General features: G+C 32.7%; 1 protein-coding gene across 2 annotated transcripts in view; it reads right to left on the bottom strand.

The window, feature by feature from the left end:
* Nmdar2 (glutamate ionotropic receptor NMDA type subunit 2) overlaps positions 1 to 20,382 on the bottom strand; it is a 400,091-nt gene that overhangs the window by 199,144 nt on the left and 180,565 nt on the right. For both annotated transcript variants that reach the window (XM_088243626.1, XM_088243625.1), the window contains exon 5: positions 8,114 to 8,288. In XM_088243626.1, the coding sequence (XP_088099752.1) occupies positions 8,114 to 8,288 (175 nt within the window). The remainder of the gene's footprint in view (positions 1 to 8,113; positions 8,289 to 20,382) is intronic.

A 20,382-nucleotide genomic window follows, 5' to 3' on the forward strand; every position in this document is an offset into this window, starting at 1 on the left:
GCCTTCCGTTCTACTTGAAAAGTGTTTGGGATTTTGTTTCCTATTTTGGTTTATTTTCCGAATGTCCTGCACAAACTTGACCATGTAGGATACTACCTCTATGTAAGTTTTTTATGAAGGAGTACCTCAGGTTAACACACAGAGACTCTAGGAAGTTTTTTCAGACAGTATGTTAGAGATGAAATTATAACTTGTGTGCTTCATTTTGGTTTAAAATATAAAGAAAATATTGTGAACACTACAGTATATTTATGCACTTTTTACCACTTTGATATAAATACTCTAATTTAGAGGTGTTTAATAAAAAAGAAGAAAATGAAATGCATCAATTCCTGGCCCAGTTTTATTATTCTTTTTCAATGACACTGCAGACCATATCGAGCCTTGGCCCCGTTCAACCACTTCCAACTACTGTCATCAGCCGCAACCCTCTAGTTGCTTCTAGTAGTTAAGGTGAATCCTTTTTTTATGTCATGTTCCTCAGCCTCGATCAACCAAACTTTCTTCTGCCTTCGGATGCTTGTTTTAGTTAATCAGCGATTTTTTTAATCAATTAATAGTAAATTAAATAAATCTTTTGGTTTGATTCAGAGTTAGTAGTTGTTATTTAATGACCGCAAAATAAACAATGTTTTTCTTTGATTTAAAAAGACTTAAATTTATTTCATTTAGGTAAAATTAGTTTGTTTTTAACGTAAATTTTACTTCGTACTGAATTAAACGTTAAAACAAACTAACTGGAAAACCACTTTCAACTCAACACTTAACTAGAATTTGCTCCCTCAAACAGTTGAATCTAAAAAGTCGTATTTACAATACATCAAGATATTCACAAACTAACGTGTTTTTAACTCACCGAGAGCATTTATTACAAAATCTAAGCGATAATAAGACACCATAAAGGGTTATCAATTTATTTAAGTTCGAGCTCCAGACCGCTCTGATTTATTAGCAGAAGCCAGTAATTAGCCAACGAAAACCGCTTTTGTTCTATAATTTAGAGATTGTTAATTAGTTTGACTAACTCTAAATAGTTTCACCCGCCATTCATCTCTCGAGAGGCGCTGTAGCGCGCTGCCGAAGATCGCTTAGCCTAGAGCAGAGGTCCCCGAACGTTTCTGTCCCGTAAACCACGTGCCGATTTATTCTGCTTTAGGTCACCAATGTTTGCGGAATTCTCGTATCAGAGAAAACGTGCAGAACGTTTGGTAAATTTTATATATTGTCAAAGGAGCCTCTGGGTATGAACCGTACAGATATTTTGTGCCGTCCTTTCCCATCGAAAGGAAGTAGTATTGCGTTTCTAACCCTCGGTGTAGAAGTTGTCAAATTTAAAACCTATTGACAATATTTGTACCATCTTTTAATTAAACTGATAAAGTTATTCCTGATCTTTTTCATTTATTGTATGATGATTGGGAAGGCTTTAAAATCCCAAACAATTTTATGTTTTTGTTTATTATGAATTAAAAATATGGTTACGCAGTGTTACTCGTGTTTTAGTTTATAAAAAAAAGATCATGTACATGTATATCCTATAAGATTCATGGCAAAAAAAAAATAAACTGACCCAGGAGCAGAAGGTAAACGATCATAGACAACGACGTGTGTTCGCTGAATGGGCTCTGGAGCAGTTGGAAACGGAACCTTATTTTCATCGAAAAATCATCTACAGCGATGAGGCCCATTTCTGGATGAATGGGTACGTCAAAAAACAAAATTGTCAAATTTGGGACAATACTTATCCACATGAAATCCAGAAACGTATAATTCATCCAGAAAAAGTCACTTTTTGGTGTGGATTTTGGGCTGGCGGTGTTATCGGTCCATATTTTGTTGAGAACAACGTTGGCCAGGCTATCACCGTTAACGGTGAGCGCTATAGGTTGATGATAACCAACTTGTTTTGGCCTGAATCGGATGATATAGACACCAAAAACATGTGGTTTAAACAAGACGGTGCTACGTGCCATCCAGCTCATGCGACATTGGACACTCTGCACGAGCGATTTGAGGGCATGGTCATCTCACGGGCAGGTGATGTGAACTGGCCACCGAGATCGTGCGATTTGACCCCGTTATACTTTTTTTTGTGGGATTTTCTTAAGTTGCAGATCTATGAGAATAAGCCACAAACCACAGCGACCCTCAAAGCCAACATAACCCATGCCGTCAGTCACATTCAGCCTGATTTATGCGCCAGAGTCATGAAAAATTGAATATTTCGGATGCGCGCCACCCAGAGAATCCGCGGCGGACATTTGAATGATGTTTTATTCTTTACATATTCATTGAATATATTTGTTTTATGATATCTCACACACACTTTGTTTTATTTCATTTTAAAGATAGGAAGCGCCTAATGAAAGACCCTATACTTTTGCAACTGGATTTGATACAAGTAAACACAGTGTTGCTACCATTCGTGTTCGCAATATGATCATGAAGATAAACTACAATATCCAAAGAAAGCCGGCCATATAGTTTGACAAACTCACAGTGAAAGGGACAGTAAAGGCAGTTCAGTAAAATTTAGTTAAAATCGTGATATATGAAATTGAATATTTGAAAAAAGTAACTCGTTTATTGACAGAAAAACATTGTTTTGTATGAGTTAAACCGATAGGAAGACCCACGGTCTTTAAAAAAGTTTCGGTTATGTGGAAGTTCACTGTTATAGGTAGACCCCCAGCTATTCAAGTAAAAAAAATACAAGCTACTAAAAGCGTCGTACCAGCACGTTGGTTTATATTTGACTCAAACTTCTAAGGAAAGACCGTTAAGGTTCTTATAATCCTAATCATTGTCCTAACAAAGAGACGGGTACGTGTTGAAATCGATAGACATAAATTAGTTGGTAAATAGATATGTACAAATATTTACTGACATTTAAAACAATATTGAAACACAAAGTTAATTATTATTTATATCACTACAGAGATGGGTAGAATTTTTGTTTCAAGATTATGGATATTCGAGCGTTTACAGGGCTTATGACCTGTCATAGGTTGGGTTCAAGTGGCCACTTTTATGTAGGTTCTACAACATTCCCCATTCCGCTTATTAGCGAATATCCATATCGGTGACATTTTTGGTTTTTGTATATATGTCATGAAACAAGGAAAACTTTCGCTAGCGCGTTTGGAGCGCCATCTATGTATTTGATATTGAGGTTAAAGTAAATTACAATGAAGTAAATACAAAGTTAATTATTTAAATATTAATAAAATATGTGAACTTTAAATGTGTTTTTAAAGCTAACACAGAGCTACTCACTTTGATATGGTTTACTATAAGAGTGGAAAAAGTTAAAATAAAAAATACGTTTAGTTTTACATTTTTAAATATTTCAATCATGGCGATACTAAATGCAAATCTAGTGAAATTAAAAAATCTTTTTTAAGGACAAGGTAGTGTCAAATGCTTTGATGGCAAAATTTATAGGAAATTTATGTTTCTGTTATAAGAAAGTACTACGTACGTACCAGGGGTGAACCGTGTATAGAAGCGATTATGCGCAGCTTACTATTATATTTGACTAACCATAATAATAACTTACTGTAATTTTATTGACAGACAAACAAATAAATAATAACTTTTTATTTTTAATCATTTCATTTTATTTATCCTAATATAATTATTAATATTAATAAAACGCGCCCAGCGCCTGCGGTGAGCCAAGAAACCAGCCGATTATTCCAGCTTATTTTTTCATACAAATAAGTATACTCTATTTTGAATGTCTTAACTCCAGTGCGGGTTTTTTCTCCTAGATTAAACTTGCAGAGTACACAATTTTTTTGAAGATTCTTGATTTGGAAAACGATATTTCAAACATTATTTCTTACGGGCTTTTTTTCTTTGAGATGGTACTTTTGACATAAGACCATAATTACTTTCATGCGTCACATTGCAGGACATATGCACTTGACGCTGCCGTTTTAAGAATTATTAATTTTTAGAACAATTCGGCCAATTGACATTTCAATTAAATATTTAATATCGACTGAATTCGTAGTGGTATATTTTATTTATTTTTTAACCGATAATATATCCTATATAATATAATGTATCACGAAATTACGTCGTTTGAGTTGATTTTATGGATGAGAGTTGTTGTATCACACAGAACGAAAAAAAAAACAAATTATAGTATGTATTACTTATATTTTAATATGTACCTTCTATGTAGGAACAGATATATGATATTTTTTTTATGGCTTACCTGTAAATAAAACCACCATTTGCCACTGGTACGTACCTACAAAGATATTTCTATTTATTCACCATATTGGCGACTCGATCAAAAAATGCAACTACCTTCTCATTACTGATGAAGCCAAGATTTGCAAGTGCATGCCTCTAAAATAATTTGATTAATTTATGGCATTGGTCTAATTCTAACAAATTGTATTTTAAAATTACAAAATGATGCGTTATTTCGTAAACATCTCTTTTTCCTTACAACATGAAAAATGTACTTTTACCACGAAATTACCAAATTAAAGATCTTGGTTTAATTTTTGAAGTGAATTTTACGTTTGAGTCCCATATTACTAGTATTCTAGATAAATCTTGTGAGACATTTCAATAATACTACTGCAATTTGCACATTGTATGATACACTAGTCCGTAGCATACTAAAATACTGTTCTATCATTTAAGACTTCTAAATCAACCGACGGCATCGAAATACAGAAGATTTAAAATCGATTTATGCGATACTTATATCTTACATTATTCATTCTTGTATCCTTCATTATTTCTAGCAGGAATGCTGAATTACAACACCCTCGAATCTCGTCATCAATTTTTTTCTCGGGAAACAATTATATAAGCTGATTTCTGGAAGTATATATACTCTTATCATATTTTAATCCAAATATACTTAAACATATCAGTTTATATGTTCCCAATAATTATACAAGAGCGAAATCTCATTCACTGTTTGACACACCTAAAAGCCATTTGAATGCAAGTCAGAATTCACCCTTTAATTGGGTAATTCGCTTGCTTATTATGGCTTCTGCGGATAATATGGACCTATTTTGCTGTAAATATTGCCAGTTTTACAGATACCTGTATTCAATTAATTAATTTCTACCTAATATTTACAATCTGCATTACGTGATGGGTCAAACAATCTGTCCAATAATGCAGATTACAATTGTCAAATAAATAAATAAAAATGTGCTATCTGTGTAAGCTGGGTTATTAAATTTACTGACTGCCAAAATTTCGGTGACGGCCTGTCTAAATGGGATCCACTCTCGCAGGCCCTCATTGACGAGTAGATACCCCTCGCACACCTCAAATATTTTGTTTACTGACATGGACCCCTTGCAGACCGAAGTCGACCCATACAGGTCGATAAAGACTACTTTGGGAATGACTGGTCTAGAGCGATCAATACAACGCTCGACAGTTTTATGGAATTTAAATACATTTTATGAACCTCGCATTTTATTCATCAACAAAACAACATCAATCACCCTTTCAATGCTCTTCAAATTTTGCCTCAGGTGCTCTTTTCATGTGCGATAATGTATTTGCATAATATTGCGATGAATAGCATAAAAATCTTGAAATTTGATTTGATGTGAATATAAAAAAAGTACGGAACATTTCAATTTTTAAAGAAAAGAAGGAAAAAAAGCTCTTTGCGATGGAATCGGGCCAGAACATCATCATTTTTAAATCTCATTCCTTCACCTCTATCAAATGTAATTTATATTCGAAAAAAAAATGAAATGATTTGTTTTCGTTTTAGTTACGGCTGTAAGTTATTGTTGTACAAAAAAAATTGCAGCATTGATTTACGCTTGTAATTCGTATCCACACAAACATTTCTGGATTCTAGATTTACGTTTTGAATACTTCGAATTTCCTATTTTGTTGTGATACAGATTTAAAAAAAAAGTCAAACTGTTATTTTTTTACTCAATCTTATAATTATTCAAATCTAATACGCGTTGACATACTAGTAATGATGTATGCAAGTAGTCAGGCCTCGTAAATTTTATGGTTTGTTTTTAAACCTTTGAAAAACTTCCTCAAATCATTGTGTGGTAGCCAAAAGTTACCTTAACCCGAGGACAGGAAATGATCACCTGATAATTACTGTCTCTTTTCATTTTATTCATCTATCTTCATATCTTTTTAGTGCTCTTAATATGTTATATCTCGTTTTTTCAAATGTTTTATATATTTTTTTTTATTCACGTTGTTGTATTGTTGTATTGAGTCGGGATACAACAAAGCGGAAAAGTGAAAGCATTAAATAATAGCAAAAATAAAAATTTAAAATGTTTTGTATATGTCTAAGAATCTCAATATTTTGTCATTTTCGGAGATCCTGATGCAAAAAAATTGGGTACAAAATTATTTTGAATACCTGAATATATGTTTTTTTCCAATAGAGTTTACTTGAAGATTACAAAAAATTCGTGGTTATTCATAGCAGTTGCCGAGATATTATTTAATTGAGTGAAATTCCCATCGCCCCACCGCGCCGGTCAAATCAGGAACGGGTGGGTTAATAAGCACAAATTATGATCACGTACTTGTTTGAATAAGTTAAGCTATTTTGCTCTCCTTTTTCGGATTTATTTTTAAAATCGCATTTATTATTAAATTTGGATTTTCCCAAAAGTATAAAATCAACTTTACCAAATATTAGGTACCTACATTAAAAAAATCAGTTCGTGGTAAGCTATTCCAAAAAAAAGTTTACTCAAGAACTATTTACAGAAATGAAATTATGTCCAAGGATAAATCGTTTTCTGATTATCCACCTGAAGATAAGAGTTTTTTTTTCTGCCCTATAAATTAATTTGAGTTGAATATACTCATCTGCTTTTTTCCGGTGTTATTTGTCGTCTTTACTCCAAAATATTTTACTAGTAGGTGACTGAAATTTTTTTTTAAAGCACTTTGAGAAAAAATTTTTTTTTAACCAAACAGGCAAATAAAAAAATGATTTTAGCATAAATGAGATTTTCTTAAGCCTGAGTGTTCTGTGATGTAATTTACCACTGTAATTGGGTCTCCTGGCTTGTTGTGGTGCAAAAAATAAAATGAAATAGATTAATATAAAAATTATAATGGTGATAATTTTAAAAAAAGTAAGATTGTTTTACACGAACAAGTTGGCCTTATAAACTTGTGTATCAGAAGAGTAATTATAGTTACTAATTCTATTTTCCATTACAACAAACATTGAAATTTTCCCGAATAGTCTAATAACGAAAATACCAGACGGCTAGATATAGTAACTGAACCATTTATGTAGTTCTCGTATATTGATCTACTCAGCTAAGCTGTTTCGAACAGTTGAAGCTTTTGTTAGGAAATTAACTTGTGCTCGTGAACGTTACTTTGCTGACTCATGATACATTAAGATTACGAATGTGATTGTCTTTGAGATTTGCAACTAAATCACTAATGTGTAACTTTATTCACAATACAAAAGCCAATATAAAGTTTCATTAAAAAAATATTGATGTATGTCATATTTTATAAAGAACTTTGGTGGCATGGCAAGGCTGATTTTGCGTTGATTTAAAAAAATAAATTTGGCACTGTTAGGAGATTCCGATCTCTGCTACTGACAATGTAACACCAGTTTTTATCAGATTCACAGTTTTTTCCAGAGTTCTTTTCTTTGTCATAAGTATACGAACTGATATGCAGATATTAAAAAATCGATCACAAAATTTGTACACTGGCTGGATACGAGGACATTGCGGAATTATTGGGAATAAAAGAGCGGACGAAAAGGTTTGAGAAGCAACTCTCAAAAATACAGTTCCTGATTTTGGTGACTTTCCACTAAGTTTTACCAAAAGCAAAATAAAAACCGAGAAAAATAAAAAAAGGTATAATCACATTGTATCCTGATTATTTTTTGTAACACCAAGATGATCAGTCTTATGCTCCGGGGACAATAAAATATTATCGTCTTAAAACACATTTTTACATAAATATTTTATATCAACCATGTCGGGAATTAAACCCGAAACCATGAAACCGACTACATTTACTATTTAATATGATACTTCATCTTGTGATACGGTTAATAATAATCAATTAACTAATCTACAGATAGAATTACCTGTCTCCAGTTGGCCAGCGGGCGTCTCCGGGGCCCTCGCAAGACAGCTGTGTCCCTAGGGGTCTGTTTGAGTTCCGGGGATCAGCCACGTACTCCTCGACTCCATAGGCGTACACTTTTATAGCTGTCGTAATTTCGTTCACCAGAGAAGCCGAAGACGTATCGAAGTGCACCCCTAAGACAAACAAAAAAAGTAAATTATGTGTAAATAAGAAAAATATATTTTATGTAATTTGGTACTTTATGTATATTCGTTCTATACCTTATTAAATAAATTAATGTTTTGAGTATGTTCAAATGTTTGTTCGATTATAAATAACTCCTTAGGGAGGAAATCAAGCCTGTTTACAAACATTCAAACATCCACAAAACATTATTGATTATCTGACTGGTATAAGAAGCACAAAAATTGGAAAATTAAATGGTTTTCAGGTGTCGCCTAGGAGGTGAATTGAATTGATTTAGCCAAATAAATCCCAACCATATGATAAAGGTTTCAGCTTTTTTACTTTACAAAACTCACCCACTGACACGGATCGGTTTTAAAGCTTTTGTGGCCTCTTTTCAGATCCGCACATTGCAAAACCATTTTTTTTTCAGATGTAATGAACGTTAATTTTTTTTTTAAATTCTTTGTTTTTAAATGATTCGGGTTTTTTTTAAAATAAACATTTACTGCATTTAATGCCAATTTATTTATTTATACTTTTACATTGCTTGTATTCATTTTTTACACAGAATAATGTTACCTTACTGGGGTGTCTCGTGCCGAGGGAAACATTTTACAAAATGTGAAACATGCCTAAAATTAGCTTTTCAACAAAGTTAACAAAATTAACAGAATAATAACAATAAAAAAAACGTAATCAAACCAATTAACAATAAAAAACAAAAATATTCATAAATAACATAACTAATTTATATAGACTATATCTAATTTATATAGACAATTTATATGCATTCAACAGATGGAAATGTGGATGTTTAAAAGTAGACAGAATGGTGATTGTTACACAATGTGTAAAGTCATAACACCTGTTAATGCCTAGACTTCCATTATTCTTATTCTTGGTGGGGGGGGGGGGGGGCAGTTCTATTGTGACGGGTCCCCGTAAATAGTTCTTGTCCTCCAAGCTCAGGTCTATAAAGAGCCTGGCTTCTGTGTGAAAAGCGAGAGTTTACTTTTTTCTAAATCTCCCCTTTCAAGCCCAGATCCGTAAAGTATCGGACTATTAGGAAGGGGGCGAGCTCTTCAACATCCTTAGGTTTTACCAGTGGGCCCTTGAGGATGAGGCTTCTTTTAAGAGAATGAGTTTAGGTATTCTCTCATCTGCACTGCAGAACTTACATCTAGAAGTTTCGGAAAGGTTGATTCAATTCAGTGTTAGTTCAATCCGCAGTGTCTTGTAAATGCTCTAGTAATAACTAATGATAACTTTGCCTCTTGCTTGCGACAAACATTTATTTACCAAGGTTGATTTAAGTGCACCGTTCACTCGGTTAACAGCACTCACCCTCCTTTCAATATTTTTCTCAGTCATTTCATCCCTAGTAAACATACTTCCCAGATACACAAATCCCTCTACTTATTTGAGTATAACCCCATCCCATTCACAACGATGTCACATTTAGTTATACTTTCATTTTTTTAAAAAACCATCACATTCGATTTGTCGACATTTATCAGCAAATCGCTTCCCTAACATACATCGTAGACTATTGTTACCAACAGTTGAACGTAGTTATGCAGAAAACAGCCAGTCTACAATTTGGAAAAAAATAATAAATTGGTGTTATCGGATGCCGTAGGGTCTATTTTATGTACTGCTAAAAACAGTAGATCGCTTTTAGACAAAAAAACAGTGATTTATACCTTCTAAAAATAATGCTGATCACAAAAACGGTATTTTTCAATTTGCTAAAAACACCAATAGCACAATAAAAATCTTACGGTGTAGATGCTGATGGGAAGATAAATGCCTCCAAAAATGTAGTTCTCGTAAACAAATTGTGGTTGATAAATGCATAAGTATTTAAATTTCATAAATTTGTTTTTAAAAAAAATACCTGCGATAAAAAAAAATGTTTTAATATTGAAATAACCTTATACATTTAAAGTTTGTAAGTGCATGCTGTTTAGAGTATTTTTTTTGGAATACTTTTTAAAAAAATATTCTTAACATTTTGGGTTTTCCAAATTTTTCATTTAATTTTATTTCGATTATGTTTTGACTTAAGCCCTTTTTCCCGCGCATGGAAGATAAATACATATACACAGAAATATATACATATGTAATTTTTTTTTTAAATACATGTTTATAAAATATATATGTATTTAAAAATACATGCATACACAAATACATACACACACACACACATACACACACATACCCATGCGCATACACATACATACACACATTTAATATACAAAATTCAATTAATACAATCGCAGTTCCTCTTTGTTGTAAGCATTTCGTTAATCCAGATATTCACTTATCGTGGTTTCTATATAACGCGGTACGAATAGTCTGATTAGTATTAATTCGGGGTTTCTTATAGCGCGGTTTCCATATAAAAGGGTAAAGAGTAATGGCGTTGTAGGAGGGTTGACTGTATTAAAATTATAGTTAAAAAAAAAGGTTTAATAAAAGTTCAGAAAAGTGATTATTGTTTATTTGTGCGACGTTTCAAATTAAAATCAAGAACGCAAAGTTTATTGTGAATCCCATTTCAGTTATATAAATTATTTTTTGATGAGTTTAGTTGTGTTCAGCCATCTCAGAATTCAAGCTCGGCCCTTAAACCCGTCTGCTGAGAATCTGGAATGAATTTCCAACAATATGTTCGATTAATCCAATTTAATCTATTCTAACTTTGGATCTGAAGTTATCTGCTGACACCCTTGTCCGAGGATCCCCCCTCCGGCCGACTCTCACCAAACCATCCAATTTATTCCATTTCGGGTAGTAAGCCTGGTCAGATAATGTGATTTAAAACCATTTCCGAATCCATGCGCGTACAATGGAACTGCGATATTACATATCCGCGTACATAGTTTGCGTTTCGTATTCGGCCAACAGTTATTCGTGAACAAAGGTAGACCACACGTTATGTTCTCCACGTTTGGCATATTCTTGAATAAATTATCACCCCCTCAACGCACGAAACATCAACAGTAAAAGAGATCAGAACCACGTTAAATCGGGTCAATAAGTGTTTTCTCACGCTCAGTTTAAATTGCAGCATTTTCCAAAAATGCAATAAAAATGACTTTAACTTTTAAGAGTATGTCCAAATATTTGCAAACTGGCTGGATTTCCTCCCCAGGGTGTTATTTAAATATTCATTTGGACATACTCAAAACATTATTGAATCAACTAACTGGTAAAAAAAGAAGTATAAAAATGTCTTCACAAAAGTCAACAGATGGAAGAGTAGAGGAAATGTGGATGTTTAAATATAGGCGGAGTTGTGAATGTTACAGAGTGTGTAATGTGGCCACTTAAACCAACCAGGGACAGGTCATAAGCCATTTGTTTATTTATATTTTTATATATACGCCCAATGGGCATTTTTATAGACGCATTTATACATAAAAATTATTATTAAAAAAGTAGAAAGACTCAATGATTTATAGTAGACTTTGTGGGAGTGGAAGCGGGAGAGTGGTGTTTATAATCGAATTTGATTCAGTGATCGTTTGAAAGAAGACAACTTGCTTTCAAGACATCAATACTGGTATGTTTGTTGGCAGACCTAAGAATTCTGGACATAGGGGAATAAAAACCATAGTTAGTTCTATGGTTATGATAATATAAATGTCTAGACCACCATATTCCCCTCTCAAAAATGTTTTCCCTCTCTGTTGCAACAAAGTTAGATAAAAATGGTTTAAATCAAAACGAACTTCTTTGAATGACATAAATTTAAATTAAGGAATGATAGAGTGTTGTGATAGATTTCTAGTTTACGGGAAGCCAATCCACCAATCGGCAGCTTGTTGCAGCTGCAGCAGCTTGCACCAACTTGCGACGTCACAGGCGCAGTAATTTCAAAATCACAAGACTTTAAAAATCATCGCGTTGATATGATAATACGACATAGTTTGATAGTCTATTAAGAAACAAATTTATTTCTTAAAACCACAGAACTTCCTCATTTGACTATCACGTTGACGAAATCAATTTTACAAATGCCAACTACAAATAGTGTAATCTATTTCATTTAAATGCCAACATTTGTTTTGAGTCAAAAAAGACAGAATTTTCCTATTAATTTAATCGAGGACCTTTTGTTGAAGGTAGGACAAAAGATTCGTTGTATTTTAAATTGAGTTAACACGTTCAATAAAAAAAACTCTACTTATGAATCTGTTACGTTATTTTTTAGAAACATTGTACTTAAAACACCAACGAAGTTGTATTTAAACAAAGAAAATCAAAATAAGGTATTGCGCACCTACATATTATTTGTTCGGAAACAAAGGCCTGTTTTCTTTATTTTTTTTAGTATATTATCATAAATGTATTTTTATAATTTTAAAAAAATCACTTGGAAGGTGCTGTACAATGAATAAACATCCCAGCACGTCTTGCAACTACAAAGCGCATAAACGGTTGGGATTCTAGTTCCACGTCTCCAATTATGATATATTACTTTTTTATGTAGGAGCTAGATTACAGCACGATTTGCAACTACATAGCATATGGACAGTAAGAAATCTAGCCCTCATTCACATTTTTTTAATATGACGATGAAGTTTGGAGTTTTAATAATATTAAAAAAATTAAAATAAAAAAAACAAATTTACGAAAATAGGAGTTCGATAACAACAAGTCTCACTACTTGGGATTATTAATACTTAATTAATGTGTAATATTAGTATTGAATCAGTCCTGAAAAAATATATAAATGGTTGGATTTATTATGCGGGTATCGATACCATTTAAACATGCAGAGACCTATTAAAAACTTTATAAAACATTTGATCGTCCCCGGCATGAATACTATACTCCTATTTATTCACCTTACTATAATGTTAGTATTTTTTTTTTTTTTTTTTTTTTTTCTTTCTGTTGACGCCCATGGGGCTTTTACATTATACATACTATATAATAAGAAAAAGTTACACATTAAACATAATTAACATTTTTTCAAATATAAAAATTTAAAAAAAAATATTATTAAAATTTAAAAATAAAGTTACATAGTTAACATAATACACTATTAAGACATAATACATACATTATATTATGTTTATAATATAAGGCATAACAGGATTCAAATAAAACATAATTATATATTTTTTAAATTTTTTTTTACACCGGTAAACTAAACTTTAAAGTGAAGTTATTTAAAATGTTGAAAACTGAAAAGGGTTTTATAAACTAAAAATATAAAACATAACACGGGCCAACTTTTAAGCATACATAAATACGATCGAGGATTTATTGACTAGTATAAAGCGGCCTTCGTGGTGTTGTGGTCAAGACGCTTGACTCACGCACGGAAGGTCCCGGGTTCGATTCCCGGTGAGAACACAAAAATTAAAATGTGATATTTCTCAAGCCTGGGTGCTCTGTGATGTAATTCACCACTGTAGTTAGGCCTCCTGGCCTGTTGTGGTGCAAAAAAAAAGGGTTCCGTGTTCAATCCTCAGTGAGAATACAAAAAAATAATATTAACATTTAAAGCATTCACTTTGTGGTCTATCATTTTGTATATAACCACTTAATAACTTTTCTATGTCTACCAGTTTCAACACGTACCCGTCTCTTTGTCAGGACACTAATTAAACCAACATGCAAACCAACATGCAAAACCCACTATACACCTTCACCATAGTTGTTGCCCAAAAATATAAAACCAACACGACATGCATTTTAATAAGCACATGCAGTCATTAAGTCAAAAATGCGCTAATTTAGTTATAAAAATATTCTCTTGTTTGAGAATTAATAAAAAAAGTAAAGGGGATGGAGGGATGGCATAAGCTTAATGGGTTTTATAGGGTGACCATTACAGTGGAACATAGTATAAAGGACTATATTGGAAGTTTGTTTGATTATTGATCAAAGGAACATTATTTTTTAAAGCTTTCCTAATGTGAAATATTTCCATATTATTTACTTTTAACCCTTTATTATTTGTATGTAAGATTTTAACTCCAGTATTTCTTTTAGAGTCATGATTTAAATTCATTAGGTGATTTGCGAATTCAGAGAAACTATTATTGTGAAGACACCTCATATGTTCTTTAACACGAATATCAAAAGTTCTTGATGTTGATATTGAACTATGGTAAAGGTGTATAGTGGGTTTTGCATGTTGGTTTGCATGTTGGTTTAATTGGTGTCTTGACAAAAAGACGGGTACGTCTCAAAACCGGTAGACATAGAAAAGTCGGTAAGTGGTCATATACAAATATTTTATAACAATTAGTACAAAAATTTAATTGTGATTTTTCTCAAGCCTGAGTGTTCTGCGATGTAATTGACCACTGTAATGGGAACTTCTGGCCTGTTGTGGTGCAAAAATAAATAACAGACAAGAAAGGGTCCAACAATTTTTTTTTATACAATTCGACTACCAGTTTAACCTTAATTTCTCTAACTATGCTGAAAGTATGAAGGACCATGGAATAAAATCTTTTAAAAATAGAAGAATAATGTCAGACCAGTTATTTTTATACAAATTTATAAAAAATAAAATTTTCTTCCTTTAATTATATAAAAAAATATGCTTTTAAAGTTAAATAAAAGAGGAATAAATTTTTAAGCCATGTATTAAACTAATACGGCTTACTATGGATAACATTCGCATATAAAATACAGGCAGTATTTTACTTTGTAGCGTTACCTTTTGAAAGCATAACCTTTAAAACGATGCATAAAATTACACCCCATGCACGTTGAATATATGGAAAATCGTGTTATCTCAAAATCTTTTTCTATCTTCTTATTATTCAGATCAGCGTGTATTGAATGATTACATATCGCTTCTATATTGAGGGTGCTAAACCTAACCCCTGAGTTATCGGACCCTACTCTCGGGTTGATATAAAATTGGCCCACTTGACCACTTCCTTATTTAAATTTTGGGTAGGTTAGTGAACCAGATTTAAAAATATTTCGTTTTGGTAGAAGGGTTTTCGCCTCCGCGTACTAGGATGTCTGCTTTTGCGATTGCCTCTGGTCGGCGAGGGACGATTTTATTTCTTCCTTACAAAGACTTGAAGAATTGGTGACTGATCGGCGTGCCATGCAAATTAAGAGTCCTTTCGATACTCTTGAAGAAATTGCATTCTCGCGTGCCGCAGACTAGAGTCCACTTAAGGGTCGCTATTCTAGGCTAACAGATTCTTTCCAGTGCAAGTGTTGAACGGTTTGAAATAACACAATGTACAAACGTAAACCGTTATTAGAAATTCCTCCGACGAAACGACTCCGTTGTTGGAATTGTGTTAATATGACTAGGGGTAAAACCGAAGCAAACCATCACTTATTTTGTTATTTAATTTCAAAACACAGTACAGTATTTTGGATTTCTCAAATTGTTTGCAAGACTGGATTTTAGGGAGTCATCAAGATTAACAAATTACAACGGGGATGGAGAACATATCAGAAATGGGCATATGGAAGTCTAGGCATTTAATAGACTTATGACCTGTCATGGGCTGGTTTAAGTGGCCACTTTACACACTGTGTCCACACCCTATTATACACTGTGTCCATATTCCCTTCTCTGAAATGATCTCCATCACTGTTGTAATTTGCTAAAAATAGTGAAAAACTAAATACTTTTTTTTTCTACATGAATTAGTTTCAATCATTACAATTACGAGGTAACTGTGTATTTAGTCGGCAGTAGTTAAAAAAGTCGCGTAAATAAACTAAATTAAATATAAAAGTCGTCCATACAAATTTGTATAAAACAAAAGTGTAAAATTTCATACCACTGCTTTTTTAGCTTTTAAGGTAAAAAATAACGGTTGTAAATATAAAATTAGAAAAACAGTAATTACAAAAATTTTCGGACTTACCAACAAAAAAAATTTCACCGCAACATGATGATAGACTCTGATACGGTGTCATAGTTCAATCATAACTCTGACGTCTAATTTGTTGCATTCCGTGCTAACAGTTTGAATTTTTTTTTTAAATTTATTTTGTCGGTTGCACAGTGATGATCACTTTGTTTTTTAAGATTATAACCGATTCGTTTTGACGTACGATGTCGCGTATTAACTAAACAACGATAATTGTCATCATTGTGGTCGCGGACTCAACATTTTGTGGTTACACAATTTATAAACCGTGGAATCATTTATAAAGGCAATAGTACTGCTCACTTTGCAAAAGAACGTAGCCGACTCGTGTGTGTTGTCCAGACTAGATTATTCGGGGTTATTGGTGGAGTAGGTAGACATCAAGTGAAGTTGATACGAAATCATGTAAAAAATACGAGTGCCTCTGGCGAATTTAAAGTGGAGTTTGATTCGGGAATAAAATAAATAAAGTTGGCACGGAATGCAACAAATCAGTGATCACAGATATGATTCAACTTCGACAGGTTGTAAATAAGCATAAAATACTGAAACGAATAAAATCAAATTACTCTATAGTCGGGAAAATAACCCGTTTTTCTCGTCCGTGAAATAGGTAGGCATTGAATTTTTTCGATGGTTTTAATTATAAAATAAATTGTCAGGTGCGATTTTAGTTCAAATCAGTAGGAAACAGAGCAAAGCACGCACTGCGCGCAAATTATATTTGCTTCAAAGGGATGAAATTTTAATACAGTAAATATTCATCCTAAATCTCCCCTCCAGGACAATTACCATGATCCCCGAGGTACTAGAATTCATCACTTAGATTACCATTTTCCAAACTCATCACCAAAATGATAATTTTAATTTACACCACCGAGTTAGTTATAGTATATAAAGCACAGTGGTGGATTCCTGTATCCGTGCTGCCATTTAATATTATATTATACGAGGAATCTTCTCAAAACGTTTCACACTGAAAACTCATTAAATTTTCAGGACCATGAAGGGGAGGGCTCCCGGAGGAATTCGGCACCAGAAATAAACGGAACAATGTTCAGTGAAATGTAACTCTGTTGTTATAGTTCCGAGCTTCATATTTTGTTTAATTATTCCTGACAATCGTTTAAGCGTAAACTAACAGTTATATTAAGTTTAAAGTTTGGACTAAAGGACTGTTTTACAACATCATTTAATTGGACCTTAGAAATAAAAAGCTGTACAAGTAACAACTATTGCAAGAAGTTCTAGAATTTTACAGCTGCACCAGTAAAATACGAACGTTTTAGATCAAACAATATTTCGTCGATTACAGGTAAAACCCTTTAAATACATTTTCGACTTGAGAAAAATTACTTTAATGGTCTGACTCAACATATGTTGGAAATGATACATGCTCATGAAACCGTCTTAGTTCCCTTAAATTGTTTCAACAGATAATTTTTTTTAAAAGTCTACTTAATGAAATGAAAAATTTTCACCAAAAAACACAAATGTATTGATTACACGATTACTTTAAAAAACTAAACCTAGGAGGATTATGAGGATTTTATCAGTTGACCAAATTCAAAAAATAATTTACTATAACTGCTTATATTTGAAGCACTAACTTTGTGATTATTTATTATAATACAATAAATAAAACAACTTTGTTTTTAACCACTAATTTTTATTTTTCACCGACCGGTTTCAAAGCAAACAAGCTTCTTTGTCAAGGTTTACGTAACTAAGTTAGTTAAACCTTGACAAAGAAGCTTGTTTGACAAAGTTGTTTTATTTATTATACTATAACTGCTTTTGCACATGACTTTTTTTGACAAATTTTGTCATTCATTTATTTATACAGAGATATATATAACAAATAAAAATAACATATCTCCTCATTCTATGCGACCAAGAGCCCTGTGTTGAGTTGGGATTTAACATAATGGAAAGTGAAAGCATGCGTATTATTGAAGAATACCAAAATAAAAATGACATAAACATTAATTGTAATCAACATTTGGACAACCCGATTAATAGTATATTAATCAATGGTCTATAACCTTAGATAAAACCGAAACTTGTACTGTTCATGCAAATGTCTTGTATTTTTTATTTTATTTGTTTTTATTTCACGTTTTACAAAACACTTTTGTTTTTAAATATGAATGCCTCACTGGGCACAAACCATGTCGAAGCATTCATTAACAAGATTCAAAAAATACTTACGGTGTCAAAAATATGAATAAAATAATACATATTTGTGCTTAAATTTACGCAGATTTATGTACATAAATAATGTAAGAAAAAAAATATATATATTTGTACAGCTCACATATTTAACTAGTGTGCAGACATTAGGTCAAGTAACAAGCTACTATCGTAGGCACCTTAACATCGGTAAATTCCCGGTGGCCCAACATATTATACCGACAATTTTGAGTTTGTCCAAATCTTTATGGAAATAAAAATAAAAACACCGTAAGAATTTTAAGTATGAAGAAACAAAGTTAGATTTTGCTAAAACCTGGGCGTTCTGTGTTTTAATTGGGTTTTCGGCCTGTTATGGTGCAAAATGCGATAATACAAATACAAAAAAAGGTGGTTAAACTTAGAGTAGAACACTGATCACCTTACCTTCAAGTGAAATATCAAGATTAATTGTATTATGCGTGTCATGGCAGTACCTTATGCACTTCTAATCGAAGATAAGAAAACGACGATGACGATGGTCTAAAAACCGTTTGCCAGAAGATTTCTCGAACGATTTAATTTAGTGTCTACTTGTTAGAATCTTCCTACATTTTATTACAGTGCCAACACCGACGAGACGCCGGCGTTGCGTCGCTAGTAACCCTTAAGTTGGTAAAAGGGTTCTGGAGTATTTACCGAGGTATCGTGTTAAAAGGAAAGCTACAGGGGCACAATCAACTTCAACAGATTACGTTGATTATTGATTTCGCACTTAACCTTGGTAGAAAATCAAGAGAAGAAATTGAATCGAGTGCAAAACATCAAATTTGATTAAAATTAGCCCAAAAAATGTGATAGTTCACGTTTATTTCCGTAGAGTTGTGGAAAAGCCATTACATCATGGCGTTGAAATAAATATATAAAATAAATGGATCAATAATAATGTTCAACTATCTCGTATTTTGCGGATTGATCGATGTTCTTCTTCTTTTTCTTCAGCCTTCTGTCCTCCACTGCTGGATTTAGAATTCCTTATATCTATTCATTTCTTTTGGTCGGTTGCTGCTTGCAGCCAATTTTTACCTCCCACAGCGGCTATGTCATCGGACCATCTTTTTTAAGGTCTCCCGATGCCTTTCTTATTCTCCCAAGGTCTCCAACTTAACATTTTAGGGGTCCATCTTGTGGGGCCTTGTTTCGCAACAAGTCCTGCCCATTGCTACTTCAGTCTTGCTAAGCGATCCCCGATATCCGCTATTCTGGTTTTATTTCTAATTTCCTGATTTTTTATTCTATCTCTTGAGCTTGTACCGAGCATGGTTCTTTATATGGATTGCTGAGTGCATTTGAGCTAATCTACGTTTTTTGTTGTAAGGGCCATGGTCTTTAATGTGTTTGTAGTCACTGGCAGAATACATGATTTATATGTTTTCCTTTATTGACAAATCGACACATTGACAATATTTTGAGAATTGAAGAATTGAAGCAGTATCGATGTTCAAATAAAGACAGAATAGTAAATATTATAACGTTTTCAAAATGACTGCAAATGGCCTAGATTTCCACATTCTTAATAGTTTCATCTCTGAAAAAAAATATTAAGTGCTCTTGAAAATTTGTTTTTCTAAATGTTCATATATTTGTGCTCAAAGTTTAAATAAAAACACAATATTATAAAAAGTATAATATTTTAAACAATATTTTGAGTTTGTCTAAATTTTTGTAGACAAGGACTGGATTCAACTCCCTGGGGAGCTTTTAACATTAACATATTACAACAATGATGAAGAGCTAAAAACTTTATTTATCCGGGTGAGATTCATCTAATTGAATTATTTCATCTGTATACTTGGCACCCTAAGCTCGTTTACTTCACAAACATCAACAGATGAAAGAATTAAAGGAATATAGATACTTGAATATGGGCAGAATGGTAAATGTTACACAGTGTGTAAAGTGGCCACTTAAACCAGCCAATAACAGGTCATAGGCCATGTAGATGCCAAGGATTTTATATTGCCTTCTCCAAAGTGTTCTTTTTCTCTGT

Source organism: Micrasema longulum, unplaced genomic scaffold (genome assembly GCF_059751315.1).
Source record: "Micrasema longulum isolate JH-2025_06_02 unplaced genomic scaffold, ASM5975131v1 h1tg000221l, whole genome shotgun sequence".
Taxonomy (NCBI): Eukaryota; Metazoa; Arthropoda; class Insecta; order Trichoptera; family Brachycentridae; genus Micrasema; species Micrasema longulum.